The sequence below is a fragment of the Rana temporaria genome, chromosome 7, assembly GCF_905171775.1.
Source record: "Rana temporaria chromosome 7, aRanTem1.1, whole genome shotgun sequence".
Lineage (NCBI taxonomy): Eukaryota > Metazoa > Chordata > Amphibia > Anura > Ranidae > Rana > Rana temporaria.
Genome location: NC_053495.1, coordinates 155,544,070 through 155,562,755, shown reverse-complemented (window position 1 = coordinate 155,562,755; position 18,686 = coordinate 155,544,070). Strand labels below are relative to the sequence as shown.

General features: G+C 44.2%; 1 protein-coding gene across 4 annotated transcripts in view; it reads left to right on the top strand.

Annotated features, from left to right (window-relative positions):
* The window catches only part of LOC120945792 (ranaspumin-like), a 75,898-nt gene that overhangs the window by 54,539 nt on the left and 2,673 nt on the right, over positions 1-18,686 (top strand). For 2 of the 4 annotated variants that reach the window (XM_040360200.1, XM_040360201.1), the window contains 4 exons: positions 4,526-4,573; positions 5,708-5,752; positions 9,038-9,086; positions 16,917-16,989. In XM_040360200.1, coding sequence (XP_040216134.1) covers positions 4,526-4,573; positions 5,708-5,752; positions 9,038-9,085 — 141 coding nt within the window. In that variant the 3' untranslated portion in view covers position 9,086; positions 16,917-16,989. Of the gene's footprint in view, positions 1-4,525; positions 4,574-5,707; positions 5,753-9,037; positions 9,087-16,916; positions 16,990-18,686 lie in introns of those variants that run through there. The other 2 variants (XR_005750620.1, XR_005750621.1) reach the window with 2 other exon arrangements.

Genomic DNA, 18,686 nt, shown 5'->3' with positions numbered 1-18,686 from the left:
CAAGGGAAACACCTTACCTTTGGGTGCCCCTCCACACACAAAGTGCTCTCTGAATGCTGTCCTGCAGCCCTAACGCCAAAATATCAATTCCCACCGCGTTAAGGTGCACTCCATAAGCCCTCAGGTATCTCCATGTCTCCACCTCCAACTCCAAGTGCCTTATCGCCAGCCCCCCCATTCCTCACAACAAACCTGCTCACATCCCTATTAATTTTCTTCCGGGCCCTGTTAATCCCCTCCACAGACCTGGCCATTCTCCATGTTGTCCGAGCCACCATGTCAGACCATACAATTACCATGTCAGGAAAAGCATGCAGACACGTCAACACATCGAAATGTCCTGCCATGATATCCAACATGGACCTAACACCAGGTCATTGCCCGCCCATGTGCTAAATTAAAACGTTCAAGCCCCCACCAGACATAGCAGCGAGGCCCTAGCAAGGAAAAGACCTGTACAGTCCTTTTCCTTGCCCAATTGATTGTCTTAGATCTACGCAACTGTAATGACACTCCATTATCCCTGCATATCACCTTGTGACCCCAAATCCCCCCATGTACTTTTTTGGAAGGGCTGACCAGTTCACTGATCCTGAATGCCCAGAAAAATGCCAACAAGAAAGCCACCCTGAACAACAAAACCTCATACACCAAGGAACACACCCCTGCCAACTGTGACACAATCCCCTTAAGGAGGTCAAACGACACTGGTCGTCTCGTGTCCTTACGACAAACTGACCGCCTATACCCCTTAAGTGCCTGGCGCACCCAAAAGTCTTTAGTAAAATCTGGAAGCCCTTGCCATTTAAACAGGAACGCTAAGCCCACTAGCTTTTTACTCATAGCGGACACGGACATCCCATCCCATCCTCTATGTGCCTAGACATAAAATATAAGACCTCACTTCCGGGCCAGCCGGATCCTCACCAGCCCCATGAATGAAAGCCAACCATTCCTGCAATACCTTACTATACGCAGCCCACGTAGCCTCACTCACCGACTTCCTGGTCCATCCTGAGAAGTATCTAATGCAACCCCCCACAGCCAGTCGGGACAGGGGACCCCGTGCTACTCCATTGCCGGTGCCAACTCTCGGAAACTGTCCCACTGAAAGCGAGACAACGCGTCAGCTATGACATTCGCAACTCCCGGAAGATGCACCACATAAATAAACACATTCAGTTGCAGGCATCACAAAACCAAGTGTTGCAGCAGCCGTACAATCGGGGGAGATGACACAGAAACTCTGTTAATCACCTGCACCACCCCCAGGTTATCACAGTGAAAATGCGCCTTCAGATCCCTGAACGATGCTCCCCATAAATCCACCACCAACACCACCAAAAAGAACTCCAGTAGAACCAAATTCTTTGTAAAGCCTGTATCATTTCATGACTGTGGCCACGGACCCACACTCCACCGGCCTTGAAAGAAAGCCCCAAAACCCGTGGAGCCAGCTGGATCTGTGAATAGCTCCAAATCAAAGTTGCTAACAGGACCAGCCATCCACAGCGCCCTCCCATTGAATGACTCCAGGAAGGCATGCCACACTCGCAAATCTTCCCTGTGTACCTTAACTATAAGCACACAAAGTGCTTGTGCAACTTGATTCCGGTCGTACTCGCCGACAGCCAAAATACTCTCCCCATCGGTAGTATGCGGCAAGTTCAACTTGCCTAACAGCGATTGCAACACCCGAAGCTGAACTTTGCATAATCCTAGCATACCCTTAATCTCCCCCTTGAGGTCAGCCAGTTTGTCCTCAGGCAAGCGTCCTCCATGGAACCCGAGTCAGGACAATGTCCAGAAACGGTGATGGACCGTGCTGGTCCCTCAGTCTTCTCAGGGTGCCGCCAATGGAATGCCTGAAACGATCTGCATTGTGTTTCAACATAGACAGGAGTAGGGATTATCCGAATACCTCCCACAGGTCGGTTCGCAACAGAACATGCGAACAGGCAAAAAATATGTTCGAACACGCGAACATCTGTTAAAGTCTATGGGACATGAACATGAAAAATATGATAATACCACACTTGCAGGACAACACATCGTGTGCCAACATGCAGGGGCAACGTGGTCCTAGCACTACTTAATGGGTCCGAGGCGTGGCGTGACTCGTAGGATAGCATGGGAGAGTATATACCGCACGCGCATTGGACTGTCTTTGGCATGGGTGATTCCGAGGTGTATCGCATTTTCAGATTCAGCCCTGATGCCATCCTGGAATTAGCCACAACCCTGCATGATGACATCACCAGCAAGACACATCATGCACATGCAGTGCAGCCACTGGTCAAGGTCCTGGCAACACTCCATTTCCTTTCCAGTGGATCTTTTCAGCGTACAAGTGGAGTTGTGTCTGGGATGTCACAATCCTCCATGAGCAGATGTGTGCACCAGGTTGTCCCCACAATCCTCAAATGCAGCATGTCCCACCACTTCATCAGACCCACCCAGGAGCATCTGCGGCTGAAGGCAATGCAGGATTTCTACATGATTGCAGGATTCCCACGCACCGTGGGGCCATTGATTGCACCCATGTGGCACTACAGCCCCCCCGTGACACAGAGCACATATACCGCAATCGTAAGCATTGGCATTCCATCAACGTAGCAGGTGATAGCCTATGCCCTATGCCTCATATGGCACGTCCATGCCACACACCCCGGGCCCCGCTTCCTCCTGCACATCTGTGGATGACATAAAGCAGTCACATGTTGGGGGACCCACACACTTGTCACATGTTCCCTTCCACCCCCTCACATGCTACACACAAGATAGGGGATATAAAACACTTACCTGTTCTCGAGGCCTCATCTCGGGAATCAAAACCCTTAACTCCCTCCAGCTGCTCCCTCTGGATACACCGGGCCACCATCTCCTCATCCGGGGTCAAAAACAATATTGCAGGGTGGTCCACCCCCCGTGCACTTTGGTGCCTCCGAATGGCGGACAGCTTCTCCTGCACACGGAGCTTCATGACGTTCATCTTCTTGTTAATGTCCTTGGCGCTGCGGTGGCATTGCCAAGGGCACTAACCTGAGTCGCAATCGTCTCCAGGATTCCTGCTTCCTGGCGTGGCTGGTATCCCGACTCTGGGCACCATGGAGGAAGGTCTCATATCTCTCCATGCCAGCAATCACGATTGCCCTCTCCTGGGGAGAAGAATTCTTCTTTCTCTTGCTGACTGGAGCAGCCATAGCACAGCAAAAGAGAGCAGTAATAAAGAACAGCAAAATTACCTTGCTCAGGGGGGAAAAAGCAGGATGTAATTTTGCGTCGGACGGGCGCATGTCTGGGCGTATTTATGCACTCGGTTTGTAAGCCGGTAGGCCAGCGTAAACCAGGAAGTTTGTCCGGCGTAATTGTGAGCATGCGCACAAGGAAGCGTCATAATCGTCAACAATCACTGCGCATGCTCCGTGGAAGATACGCCGGGCGTAATCCACTACTCCATGCTCAGGCTATCATTTGCATAAGTTCACACCCACTTACACTTACGCCAGCTTACGCCTTCACATTTAGGTTACGCCGGCGCAACGTGGGAGAGCAAGTGCTTTGTGAATCATGTACTTGCCTCTCTGATTTAAACCGGCGTAGCGCATATACGTTGCGTTACGCCGCACAAAAATGCGCCCATCTACCTGAATCTAGCTATTTGTGTTTTAATCTTCAAGGGGTTGTAAATGTTTTTTTTCTTTGTTTTCTTTGTCCTGAATTCCTCACTTACTGTTCCTCCTCGGTAATCTGTTCTGGCTGACTAACCCCCATGGATGATGGGGGCAAGCTTACTGAGAAGAAACAGAAAGTGAGAAATTCAGACAAAGAAAAAAAAACATTTAGAAGGGAAATCGAAGGAAAAGGTAAGTGAACCAACAATGCATTAGCTTTCAGACAGAATTCTCACCGCTCCAGGTGAGCCTCGTGATGATCAGGGGTTGTTGAACCACCAGGGTGCTGGCAATGCGGTAATAGCAAAAAAACAAAAGAACAAAAGCTGGACAGCCGCACTCCAAAATTTTCTTTAAAAGAGATGTCTTTATTTTCAACTGTGCATACAGTCACTGCAAAGCCCACAAAAATCAGATGGCCAACGTTTCGCACGGGCGTCAGTGCTTAGTCATGGCCATAAGCCATGACTAAGCACTGACGCCAGTGCGAAACGTTGGCCATACTGATTTTTTGTGGGCTAGCAGTGACTGTATGCACAGTTTGAAAATAAAGACATCTCTTTTAAAGAAAATTTTGGAGTGCGGCTGTCCAGCTTTTGTTCTTTTGTTTTAATGCATTAGCTTTAAAGGAACCTATTTAGAAAATAAAAAACAAACCTTTACAACCCCTTTCATTCACAGGTGCGCTGGGACCGTAGTCTGTGATTGGGCCGTGTGTTTATGTGGCTTGAACCACTAGTTGGTGCGTGTATACAGCCCATTGAAACCTATGAGGACAGGGTGCTGGCCTTACTATAATCATTTTTGTAAATAAATATACTAATGATCTTTTTGGGTTTTTGCCTTTTCAGCATACTTTGGGAATAGACGAACTAAAGGCAAAGCTTATTTGCTTATTGGTAAGACCAAAACTGTATATTATTATTATACACTATTTTTTTGTTTCTTATGTTAAATCATCATATTTTCCAATGCACTCCTCTGTAAATACATTTATATTAAGCAATTAATAAGAACTACTCTTTTTATACACTTTGGTATATTATTGCATTGAAATATGTGTGACTATAACAAAAATGAGCACTATATCTATGAGACTACCACAACCGTTTGAGGAAGAAATCAACCACCCTGCTCATGTAAAAACATTCAGGGCCAGATTCTTGTAGAATCTGCGGCGGCGTAGCGTAAGCCATTTACACTACGCCGCCGCAAATTACTGGAGCAAGTGCCGTATTCTCCAAGCACTTGCTCCGTAATTTGCGTCGGCGTAGTGTAATTGGCCCGGCGTAAGGCCGCGTAATTCAAAGGGGCTCTTGTAATTAAATTAAGCGCTCGCCCCCGCACCGAGTCGAACTGCGCATGCGCCGGGCGGAAAAAATAGCCCAGTGCGCATGCTCCAGCCTCACGACGGAAAACGTCAATGACGCCGACGTGAGCGTCATTGACGTAAAGTCGTATTCGCGAACGACTTACTCAAAACGACATAAACGACGGAAAAAGCCGACGCTGACCCAACGCCATACTTAACATGGCATACGACGGACCTACGCAAACTTGCCCCTCATTATAGCAGGGGCAGGTTTACGCTTACGGAAACGTCGTAAAATCACTGCGTCGTGCGTGCGTACGTTCGGGAATCTTGCGTAACTAGCTAATTTGCATAGACGATGGGGAAAACAAAAAAAACAAAAAAAATTGCATTTAAGATCTGACAGCGTAAGAGCCTTACGTCTGTCAGATCTAATGGCTATCTATGCGTAACTGATTCTAAGAATCAGTCGCATAGATACCCTGGGCCAGATTAGGACTTACGACGACGCAAATGGCGTTGCGCCGTCGTAACCCCTTTGAGAATCTGGCCCACTGTATATAATTTATTAAATATAACGATATGTCTTCTCATATTTTATTAAATAGATGGTGTATTGCATGTCTGTCTTTACTGTAGTATATAATGATTTACATGATTTCTTTATGTATAACATTAATTACCCATATATATACTAATTAAAAATATTATCCTCCAATAGGCAGGGAAACTTTTACAATCACCGTGCCTGAAGGCTGCCCTTGTGGTATGTATATATCATATCATCTCTATATTAGAAAGGGCAAAAAAATGTACTGTGTTACGTTGTTTAGATTTTGATTGGCCTCTACTAAACACATATTTTTACTACAGAGACTTTTACAGATTTATCAGTGAACATTATAATACATCTTCATGCTATTTTAATCAATATGAACCCCACGCAGATATAAGAAACAATACTAAATCCAGATATTCAGTCAATAAATGTCATAAATGTTTTTGACAGACAGCTGCAGAATAGTTTGAAGTATAGCCTCTAAAGCAGGGGTGCCCGACCAGTGGCCCGGGGGCCACAGTTGGCCCGCGGAGCCCTCTGACGTGGCCCACGACCTCCTGCTCTGGGATGGCTGGTTGGCAAGCCCAGATTGCAGGTTGCCGACCTGCCATCCGAGAGCATCAGTGTTGTAAATGAAGCCGGCGGTAGAGGAAGCAAGCGACTTTTCAGAAAGTGCACCACACCTGCAGGATATAATAGAAGTCTATGGCAAAGTGCAGCTAACCGGTGGGAAAACCACAGATACACTTCGCCGCAATAGACTGCAGACCATCAGTGTAAAAGCAGCCTTAGGCCCCTTTCACATGATTGGTTCGACCCCAATCAGACCCCTCTAATCACCCTTATGGAGCAGCAGGTGATTAGAGGGTCCCATTTACACCTGCCTACCTCAATCCGATCTGCCTAAAAAAAAACAGAAATGGATCTGCCCCCCTTCTATCTGATTGATCGGAGGGCCCATAGAGTAGATTGGCTGTGTCTGCTTTGCTATATGCAGACTGGACACAGACCTGTCATCTGCCCACTCCGCTCATTGTGGCCCGCGACTGGTTACTAAGTGCCCCTCGGCCTTTCAAAAGCTTGGGCACCCCTGTTTTAAAGTAAAATCCATAAACACCTATAATATGAGGTCGTACCATCATACCAAATTTTGAATGTAAAAACATTGGGTCTAGGGTCCCGAACCAAAGAAGCCAAAATGATGGGGAGGCCAATGAATGGACTATCTCGCGGTCACTGGTGAGATGATATAACAGTGTAAAATTGCAAATATAAAACAAGGAATTTTTTTTTCTTAAATACAGCATCAATAAGACACAACAAGGGGTACAAAATTAAAATAGTACACAACACCAATGTAATAATCCCAGAGGGGGGAAAGAAACAGTGGGTTGAGAGTCACGACAATCATCTTGACTAGTTTTGTGGCTTAAGCCCGCTTCATCAGAAGCATGTCTAAAATTAAATTGACAAACAGTCAATGGGTAAACATTTAACAATAATTGCAATATGTAAATTGGGGAGCAAGGGCTCAGCTGCTTACCTAAAAGACACCGCAGGCGAGGGAGACGGTTCCATCAAGCAAGGTCCCATACTGCCACCAGGGGGCACACATATGTATGGGTGGACCTACTTGCCGGATAATATAAGGTGAGGATATTGGTTAATATATAGAGCCCAGACCTTGGACTAATGGGGGGTGCAAAACACACACGTGATGTCTACCAGTGATAAAAGTTGTAAAAGGGGTTAATGTGAGAGTGTGGGTCGAGGAAAAGACAGCAAGGAGAGGGGGGAAGAAGGTAGACTCAGAAAAGGTGGGGGGAGGGGTTTGAAAAAAAGGGGGGATAGAAAGGGGAAAAAAAGGAGGGGGGAGAAGAAGGACTGAGGGATGAGAAAAGGAAGAAAAGGAGGAGAGAATTTTCCTTGTTTTATATTTGCAATTGTACACTTTGGGCAGATTCAGAAAGGACTTACGACGACGTATCTCCAGATACGCCGTCGTAAGTCCAAATGTGCGCCGTCGTACTATACGCATATTCTTAAAACTAGATACGCCTGAAATTTGCCAAGATACAACCAACGTAAGTCTCCTACGCCGTCGTACTTGGGTGCATATTTACGCTGGCCGCAAGGGGCCGCTTCCGTCGATTTCTCGCGTCGAATATGCAAAATGACCTAGAAACACCGATTCACTTGCGGCCCCCCATCGGATTTAGCTATGCCGTTTACATAAGGCTTACGTCCGGTGTAAGTTTAGCACCTCCATAAAGCAGGGGTAAGTCATGTTCAGGTATGGACGTCGGAAACGTCGGAAACCAGCGTCATATTTTACGCCGTTTGCGTAAGTCGTATGTGAATGGGGGCTGGGCGTAAGTTACGTTCACGTCAAAAGCATTGAGCCGACGTATCTTAAGGAGTAATTTGCGACGTGATTCTGAGCATGCGCCGTTCAGATAGGCCATGCATTACATGGGGGTCACGCTTCATTATAATACAACACGCCCACTGCCATGCTACTTTGAATTACACGGGCTTCGCCAGCCCATTTAATGTTACGCCGGCGTACATATGGGAGCAAGTGCTTTGTGAATACAGTAACTTGCCTCTATGTTACGTTGGCGTAGCGCATATGAGATGCGCTACGCCCAGCTCAAAGATACCGCCAATGTATCTGAATCCGGCCATTATATCAATCTCACCAGTACCCCGCGATAGTCCATTCATGGCCCCCCTCTTTTGGCTCTTTGGTTTGGGACCCAAGACCCTCGATCTTTTTACAACAGCTGCAGAATAGTAGAAGGTTAGTGACCAAGCTGTTGAGAAAAGTCAGGGTCCTGCTAAGGTAGCTTTCAACCCCAGACTTTCATGAACACAATGACAAATCTTTTGGTGGGTGAAAAATGTATATAGAATTATCTGACGTTTAAAGGGGTTGTATAAAGGTACAATTTTTCCCTAAAGAGCATCCTTTACGCTTAGGGCTGTCCCTCCCTTCACGTACCTCATCCTTTGATTTTGCTATTTAATGTCCTTATTTTCTTCCTGAGAATATCCTCACTTCCTTCTTCTGTCTGTAACTCCACACAGTAATGCCAGTCTTTCTCCCTGGTGTGTGGAGTGTCATATGCCCTCGCCCCCCTCCCTTGGACTACAGGAGAGTCAGGACGCAGGGAGGGGGGGGGGGGCGAGGGTTACCTGCGAGTAGGTTACAGACAGAAGACACAGGAAGTGAGGATTTCTCAGAAGAAATAAGGACATTTAAAAGCAAAATGGAAGGATTGAGGTAAGTGAAGGAGGACTGCACTAAGGTGAAGGAAGCTATTTAGGAAAAAAAATTTACCTTTTACAACCCCTTTACACCTTAGCGTGTCATAAATTATTCAAAGAAAATATGACGGTATAAACAGTTTTGCTATTATTTGTGCTTTTTCAATGAATGTCTGTCGTGTGGATATGAGTTGTTATGTAAACTGCTGTATTTAATTTCAGAATATTGCTCCGGACATATTAGCTAACCTGACAGAACTTTTATTGTAAGGTAATTCTTCCCTAAATATTATTATACTATATTCAAAAATATACTATACTTAGGCAATAATACAGCTCTGGCAAAATCCAACATGAATGATCGGGAATATTCCCAAAGCAAACCTGAATAATCACATGTTTCATTGTGTTAGTAAAAATATGTGTCACTACTTCGTAAATACTGTTACATAGTTACATAGTTGGTGAGGTTGAAAAAAGACACAAGTCCCTCAAGTCCAACCTGTGGGTGTGATTTTATGTTAATGGTTCATTGTATACCCATGTATGTTGTGGTCCTTACGGTGCCCATATGATATTTTTGTTAAAGTGGAGGTTCACCCAAAAAATCTATTTTTAACATTACATTCAGCCGAGTTGTCCTAATGACAATCGGCTGTTTTTTTTTTCGTACATACCGTATTTTCACCGCCGCTCTCGGGTATGTCTTCATGCATACCGCGCGTCACGAGTTGCCGAAAGAAGCCGAACGTCGGTGAGCAGGCGCTGTTATAGAGCCGCACCGACGTTCGGCTTCTTTCGGCAACTCGTGACACGCTGTATGCGAAGGTCGGAACCCTGTCAATCAATTAGGAACGGCCCAGTCTCGCAGAAGACATACCGGAAGCGGCGGTGAAAATACGGTATGTACGAAAAAAACAAACAAAAAAAAACAGCCGATTGTCATTAGGGACAACTCAGCTGAATGCAATGTTAAAAAATTTTTTTTGGGTGAACCCCCGCTTTAAATTATTGATGCTCCCTGCTGAAACTGCTTGTGAAAGAAAATTGCACATCCTTTCTGCTCTTAACCACTTAAGGACCCCCTGACGACTATATACGTTGGCAGAAGAATGGCACGGCTGGGCACAGGCACCGTACAGGTACGTCGCCTTTAAGAGCCTAGCCGTGGGTCGCGTGCGCATCGGGCACAGGAGCTGAAGAACGGGGAGAGGTGTGTGTAAACACACCTTCCCTTCTTCACTGTGGCAGTGACACTGATCGCCTGTTCCCTGATATAGGGAATGACGATCAGTGACATCACGCCTACAGCCACACCCGCACTACAGTAAGAATCACTCCCTTAGGGCACACATAACCCCTTAGCGCCACCTAGTGGTTAACCACTTCACTGCCATTGTCATTTTCACTTTTCGCTGTGAAAATGACAATGGTCCCCCAAAAATGTGTCAAAAGTGTCCGATGTGTCCGCCATAATGTCCGCAGTCACGAAAAAAAATCACTGATTGCCGCCATTACTAGTAAAAAAAAAATAGTAAGCTACAAAGCAGACAGTACAGTCTATGTAGCTGCAAACACTTGAACGCCTGGAAGACACAGAGTACCCCATGGTAATAGCCTGTGCTATGTGCCCGTGGTAATAGCACAGGCTATTACCACGGGGTACTCTGTGTCCTTCAGGCGTTCAAGTGTTTGCAGCTCCATAGACTGTACTGTCTGCTTTGTGGCTACTAATATAAATAGTACGTGGATGCATGCTTCATACACCTGGCTGCTTATGATATCATTTATTGGTTTTCCTTGGGATTGAAACCTTTGCCTGGATTTTTCAGATTTGGTTTCCACTTCATTCTGTGTACCTGCGGTGTCCCCCTATGGTTTACATCATAGGCTCAGTGAATCCCCTTTTTCGGATTTTGGAGATTTTCTGATTATACTTGGACCTCCCTACACCACCTTTTGATATATCTATATACCTTTTTGGAATTCTCTGAGGTGTTCTGGATGGCTATATCCATTATGATGCTATAGACAATGAAATATATCCTTACATTGTTAAGTCCCTTCTGCTCGTCCTGAGGAAGCCCAACGGCGAAACGCGTAGACGATGTACAGAGGATACTGTCCATATATACTATACTATTTATATGGTTTTACTATCTTTATTATTGTTTTTTGTTAAATTTCTATTTTTGTAATAAAATTTATATTTTTATATATTCCCGTTTTTCCTCCAAAATCCGACCATCAATTGCTATTTTTTTGAGTAATTGCCCTTTCTTTGGTCCGGGTATTAAGTGGTTAAAGTAAAGAACCCTCTACACAGTTTAAGGTTAAACCACTTTTCTTCTCATTTTAGTGGATGGCCATGTGTCATTTTAAATTCCCTTGCGTGAAAATGATTTCTCCCTATTGTGGGGTCAGAAGTACGATATTTGTATATTGAAATCATATTCCCTCTCAAGCGTCTCTCTCAAGTTCAATGCTTACAGTCTTTCCTCATAGCTGAGATCCTCTAGTCCCTTTATTAGCTTTTAGACATGTGCATTCGTTTTCGTCAGAAGGATTTTTCCTCCGAAATTCAGGTATTTTCGTTATCGTTTTAACAAACAAAAACGAAAGCACAGAATCCGAAAACCGAAAGATCCGACATAAACAAATGCTTTATTTTCATTTTTGTTGTGACAACAGTTTGATATAAATAGGAGATTCGACATGACGCTGACAATAACAATCTGTGTCTATCGAACCTGTGGTTGAATGTGCCTAACCTTAAAGTGGAGGTTCACCCAAAAACTTAATTTTTAACATTAGATTGATGCTCATTTTGTCAAGGGGAATCGGGTGTTTTTTTTTTTAATCGAAGCAGTACTTACCGTTTTAGAGATAGATCTTCTCCGCCGCTTCCGGGTATGGGCTGCGGGACTGGGCGTTCCTATTTGATTGACAGGCTTCCGGCAGGCTTCCGACAGTCGCATACAATCAAATAGGAGCGCCCAGTCCCAAAGACCATACCCGGAAGCGGCGGAGAAGATCTATCTCTGAAACGGTAAGTACTGCTTCGATTTAAAAAAAAAAAACAGATTCCCCTTGACAAAATGAGCATCAATCTAATGTTAAAAATTGTTTTTCGGGTGAACTCCCACTTTAAAGGGGTTGTAAAGACAAAAATATTTTCCTCTTAAATTAAAGTCTGACAGTAGCTGATAAAGTAAAAAGTAATGTTTTGCATTATAACTAGTTAGATACCTGTTGAAATCGAGCTGTTTTATTCACCTCCGTCACTCCTGAATCATTATTCTCACTGACTTCCTGGTTTGCGGTGCGCATTCATTCTTGCTACATCACGGCCTAATGGGAACTACAGTTCCCATTAGGCTTAGCCTCCATGCCTGTGAGGATAAGAGAGCATCTTCACGCAGGGCTGTAGTCATAGGGAGGGGGTGAGCACATTCTGCTTTCCACCATGCAAAACGGCTCAGATGCTGGTGGAAAGCAAGTAGAGGAGTGACAGGAAATGGCATTTTCAAACCTGGATTACTGTATTTTGGAGATCAAAAGGAAAAACGAGGTAAGTGATATTTAAATGCTCTAGCTTACAGCAACCAATTGATCTAATAAAAAACGAACCTTAAGTGTTCCTTTAACTCTATTAGTCCAAAATTATTTTACATAGAGAGGAAAGATTTGACATAGAGAGAAAATATTTGACATAGAGAAAAGATTTGACATAGCGAGAAAAGATTTGACATTATAGAGAGAAAAGATTCGACATAGAGAGAAAAGATCGCTGCTGGAATTGAGTGGGGGAAGTAAAATAAAAATAATGATGATGAATGTTATTGGCTGATTGTAACCAAAGAGGAGGAGCAGTAAAATAGCTATAACTAACTTGACAATTCAACATGAACGACGATAAAGCATTGAAAAACATACAAACGTCATATCTGTCATTGAAGGCTTATGGTGTCTGTCGAAAGTTCTAAGAAGATTCGACGGAGCAGCTAAACTGTACGACGCTGCAATCGTACATTTCCGGTCAAGTGCATCCGCCCATAGGCTATTGAAAAATTCTAATGTTGGTTGACTAGTAATAATAATTAATAAATATAATTATTACTAGTCATACAACATTAAAATTCTACTATAGCTTGTAGGCAGGATATTTGACCGGAAATGTACGATTGCGGCGTCGTACAGTTTCGCTGCTCCGTTGAATCTTCTTTGAACATTTAACAGACACCATAAGCCTTCAATGACAGATTCAACCTAAATTAATTTGGATTTTAAATAAAAACGAAAATACTACCCTCTGAAATGTGCTCCTTGCTGGCTATCTCTACATCTAGACCCTCGCCATTGCCTAGTTCAAAAACCCCTCAAATTTTTTGGCCATCTTCTCTCTCAGTTCTCCCGGAACCCCAACCCCTCTTTTCTACACCAGCTCCTCAGCCACTTGTTAACTTCCCTGATCTCCCGATGCCTCTCTGTTGTGGCTTGAAGTACTGGTACTATTAACCCCTTGCCGACCGCTGTACGACGATATACATTGGCAGAATGTCACAGCTGGGCATATGGATGTATATATACGTCCCCTTTAAGGCCCCGTACACACGACCAAACATGTATGCTGAAACTGGTCCGCGGACCAGTTTCAGCATACATGTTCGGTCGTGTGTAGGCGCGAGCGGGCCGAATTCCAGCAAACATTTGCCCGCCAGGCCTTTTCCCAGCAGACAAATATTCCTGGATGTGTTTTAAAACCGTCCGCTGGAATCCTGCCAGCTCGGACATGTACGGTCGTCAGTACAGACCTACCGTACATGTCCGAGCGCCCGCCGTCCCTCGCATGCGTCGAATGACTTTGACGCATGCGTGGAAGCCTTTAAATGGCAGGCCCGCCCACGTCGCCGCGTCATCGACGCGTCATCGTCGCGGCGACGACGCGGACACGCCCCGCGTATTATTTACGCGCGGACTTCTGTACGATGGTTAGTACAGCCATCGTACAGAAGCCCTCTGGCAGGCATGTACGGTGAAAACGGTCCGACGGACCGGTTTCATCGTACATGTTTGCCCGTGTGTACCGGGCCTTAGATGCGGTATTGTGGGTGGGGGCGCATGCAAAGCCGGCCGCACGTGCTCGCCGTGAGCTCTGTGAGTGTGCCTGCGAGTCCTGCGATCATCTCACAAAGTGGAAGAGCAGGGAAATGCTGATGTAAACAAGCATTTCCCCATTCTGCCTAGTGACAGGACACTGATCACAGCTCCCTGTGACCGGGAGCAGTGATCAGTGTCCGGTCACATGTAGCCCAGCCCCCACACAGTTAGAACACATCCCTAGGAAACACTTAACACCTTCAGCACCCCTACAGGTTTAACCCCTTCACTGCCATTCACATTAACACAGTAATATGTGCATTTTTATAGCACTGATCGCTGTATAAATGTGAATGGTCCCAAAATAGCACCAAAAATGTTCGTTGTGTCGGCCATAATGTCGCAGTCATTATAAAAATTGCTGATCGCTGCCATTACTAGTAAAAAAAAAAAAATATTAATAAAAATGCCATAAAACTATCCCCAATTTTGTAGACGCTATAACTTTTGCGCAAACCAATCAATAAACGCTTATTGTGATTTTTTACCAAAAATATGTAGAATACGTATCGGCCTAAACTGAGTAAAAAATTGTTCTTTTTATATATATTTGATGATATTTATTATAGCAAAAAGTAAAACATTTAGCTTTTTTTTTTTTTTTTCAAAATAGTCCCTATTTTTCTGTTTATAGCGCAAAAAAAAAAAAACCTGCAGAGGTGATCAAATACCACCAAAAAAAAGCTCTATTTGTGAGGGAAAAAAGAACGTCAATTTTGTTTGGGAGCCACGTCGCACAACCGCAAAATTGTCCGTTATGGCGACACAGTGCCGAATCGCAAAAAGTGCTTTGGTCTTTGGGCAGCCAAATGGTCCGGGGCTGAAGTGGTTAATGAGAATACTACCTTGTAGGTCCTATTCCTCATTTTAGTTCTTAAGACCCTAAAATAGTTTTTAAGGACACTCCACCTTCCTCTGACTTAGTTATTGGTGCCAACGTGCACCATGACAGCTTGGTCTTCCCCATCCACTCCCAGTAATCTGTCCATCAGATCCATGACGTATTGAGCCCGAGCGCCCGGTAAACAACATACAGTTTGGCACTTCAGGTATTTGTGACAGATTGCCCTCTCTGCCCTTCTTAAAATTAAGTCCCCTACCACCAGAAGTTGTCTTTCCTTATTCTCGGCTTTGCCCCCGCCCTCACTAGAGGAGTTTCTCCCCTGGCAGCTAGGGGCATCACTCTGCTCCAACAATGCTGGTCCCTGACTGGCTTCACGAATGTCATGCAATGGGGCATACTTATTGAGATGTTCCAGCCCTGGATCGGCCTCCCTGACTCTTTCCCCTCTACCCTTCCTGACTGTCACCCATGTACTCTGCTCTGGTGCTTGCACTTCTTTGTCTCCACCTGCCTCTTTGCTGGACCCTGCTGACACCTGGCAGGTACAATCCCAACTCTTCTTTAGTATGGAAAGTCTCCTCAGTGTTGACAGTTGCTTCCCTAGATTCATAACCTGGGCGTCGAGGGAAACAATGTTCTAACATTTTGTGCAGTTGGATGATCAAGAAACTTATACATGCCACAAGCTGTACACCGAGTCGCATCTCCATACCCACTGGACATCTTACCCACTAATTTAATGGGGATTGGGACTTTTACTCTGTCCAATTAACTAACAACTAGCTTCCTGACTCTAATACTGAACAATACACGACACTCAATACTCTGGCACTCACAGTACTCTGGCACTCACAGTTCTCTGGCACTCACAGTACATCGGTACTCACAGTACAAGGGCACTCACAGTACACGGGTACTCACAGTACTCAGGTACTCACAATACTCAGGTACTCACAGTACAAGGGCACTCACAGTACACAGGCACTCATACAATCTGTGGTTTTATAAAACTGCTTTATACTGTGTGGGGGATTTTTTTGTTGTTAATCAAATAATTTATAGAAACAAATATCTTACCTATCTAAGGTAACATTAGTGCTGAGGAATTGGCACCATGTGAGGTCTATTGATGATCTTCATGACCTGTGATAGTCTTCAGATTGATCTCTGTGTTCCTGTGGATCACATTGGATCCTGCACCCAACCTGTACATGGGGCTTTTACTTCTACCCAAGTCAAAATTAAGACTCCCTTTTGGTGACAAAATGTATGTAAACCCAAAAAGAATTTATTATATTGTATTATATTTCAGTTCACCAGTTCTTAGATGTGATTCATTTTTATTTCCCAGGATTTTATTTTATTTTTTTCATCTGGTGCTCCTTCTTCTGTACACTTCTTGTTCTAAAGTGACAATTCTTTCCTACAATACTGTATATATGGGTGAGCAGTGTTATCACTTTGTGCTGCTTGCTGCTGATCTAGACAACAAAACACTCCCCCCTCACCTTGCCTTCTTAGCATAGAGGGGAGATGTTTTGTAGTCCAAAAAGTTTCAGTGCAGTAGAGGCAGAGTACACAGGAAGATACACACTCACTGGATTTTTAGTGGATGAACAGGAATTTTTCTATGCTTGCAGCATTTGTAAAGATGCAAATCATGGAGAAATGTGAATTTATTTGAGATACTAAATAGAGTTTTATTTTTTATTTTGCACATTGATAGAAACATAGAAAAAGTGACGGCAGAAAAAAATAAAAAGTGGTCCATTGAGTGTGACAGTTTTTTATTTTTTAGGCATTTTTTGTATTTTTTTTTCTCATACTGTTGTTGAGAAAAATACCATATTTCCATCCGTCTGCAGAGCGGATCGGGTGAACACGGACAGACGGCCCGTGTTCATCCGATCCCCCCACAGGGGAGAGCAGAGATCTGCCGGCTCAGCAGGGATTAACGGAGCGAGTGGATGAGACATGTACGGATACTCACGTGATCCGTACGTGAGAAAGGGGCCTTACTCTGTAAATCTAGCAAACAAAACAAAGCAATGTGTTGGATACAATGTTAATTTACATCCATTATTTTCTGTTTTATAGTTAAAGAAGAGTGATACAAATGATTCTGATGCTGCTGTAGCTGCTGCTGCTGCTGGAGTACCAAAATTAATAGTAAGAACCTTTTATGATGTGAATGCAAAGTATTGTAAAGAATGGCAACCAATTATCAATAATTTCTGTGTTGGGAATGAGCTTACATCTGACTACTAGGCATAGCTACATATTCTACATACAGTTAGCTATACTTGAAATGTCTTCTTGAATAATCCAATAGAGCAGTGATGGCGAACCCATGGCACGCGTGTCACAGCTGGCACGTCAAACTCTCTCTGTCCGGCACGCCAGGGGAATCCCCCAGCCAGTGTAGAATAAAGGGGTAGTGCTGCGCTGTGAGTGGGGGATGGAGTAACGTGCAGAGGAAGTATGGCAAAAAACCTTACAGTATATATGGAAAAATAAATTCTGACTAGTGATCATAAATAGCAAAAGTAAAGAATGATACTGGTATACCATAACAAACAAAATTCATCAAACTAAACGTGCTATAGTGCAGCCAAGGCTAGCTGACAGAATGTGAAGTAATAAAGAGTGACAGTGCTAGTGTCATAAAGTGAGATAAATTAGTAACAAATGTACTGATACACAATAGGTGTACAACGTGCAAAATACAGCACACAACAGTGACTAAAATAAATAAATGTCCATGCAGCAGATAACTGTAAACATAACAGCAGGAAAAATCCAAAGTATAAGTGCTGATGTAGATGCCAAAGTGCCGTGAAAAAAGGGATTGATTTCCAGTGTTTTTCTTCAGAGTAAGTGAAGATGTCCCCTTAACTTACTGCTGTAAGGGAACAGCATAAAAACCCAGGTACACTTTTCTGGTCATATCCACATAGGGTGTCATCCAAATGGACTGTAATTGGAAAAGGTAGATCCCTCTCGGTAGTCACATCCAGACAGTGACTCGCACCCAGGGAGATAAAAGTGCCAATAGTGCAGTATCGTTTAAAACAAGGGGTTTATTCAAACAAAATAAAACACTAGGTACTCACATTGTTGTGATAAAAACAAGCATATAAAAACAGGGCGTTCGCCGACGTCACCTCCGGTACCTCTTGGTGGACTCTTTGATACACTCGTACGCGTATTCGTCACTTCTTGTGACTTCTTCACTGTCACTGTCTGGACGTGACTACCGAGAGGGATGTATGTTGCACAGTGCATTCTGCAATTTTTTTGGTCCCTTAGGGCTCATTCAGAGGGATGATCAGCCCCATCCTCTGTACAGAGATGTTGGCAGGTTTAATGCTGTGTTGGCACTTTAAAAGAAATAAGTTGGTTTTGCGTCGCGATTTGGGCACTCGGGCTCAAAAAAGTTTGCCATCACTGCCATATAGCTTGGCAACGCTGTTCATATGTATTCCATTGCAAACCTGGCATAGCTTGGCAACTATACGCTGTTCATATGTATTGCATTGCAAACCTGGCATGGTAAATGACAACAGGAGAATAAACATTTTAGTCCTAAACATTTGCTACAATGTATTCCAAAAAGTCTTAAAAACATTTTACTATAAGATAACAACCAATTAGAATGCATCCTATACATCCTGACATCAGTAAAATCAGCTCTAATGGGCTGTGATGTGTCCCTACATGTTGTTAAAATATTACAATAAGTAAAATCAGTAGGGATGAGCCCAATGTTCGAGTCGAGTGTAAGTCCAACTCAAACATCAGGAGTTCACCCGTTCGCCGATTTTAGAACACCCCATAATGCACTGCGAGATTTTCAATGCACTGCGA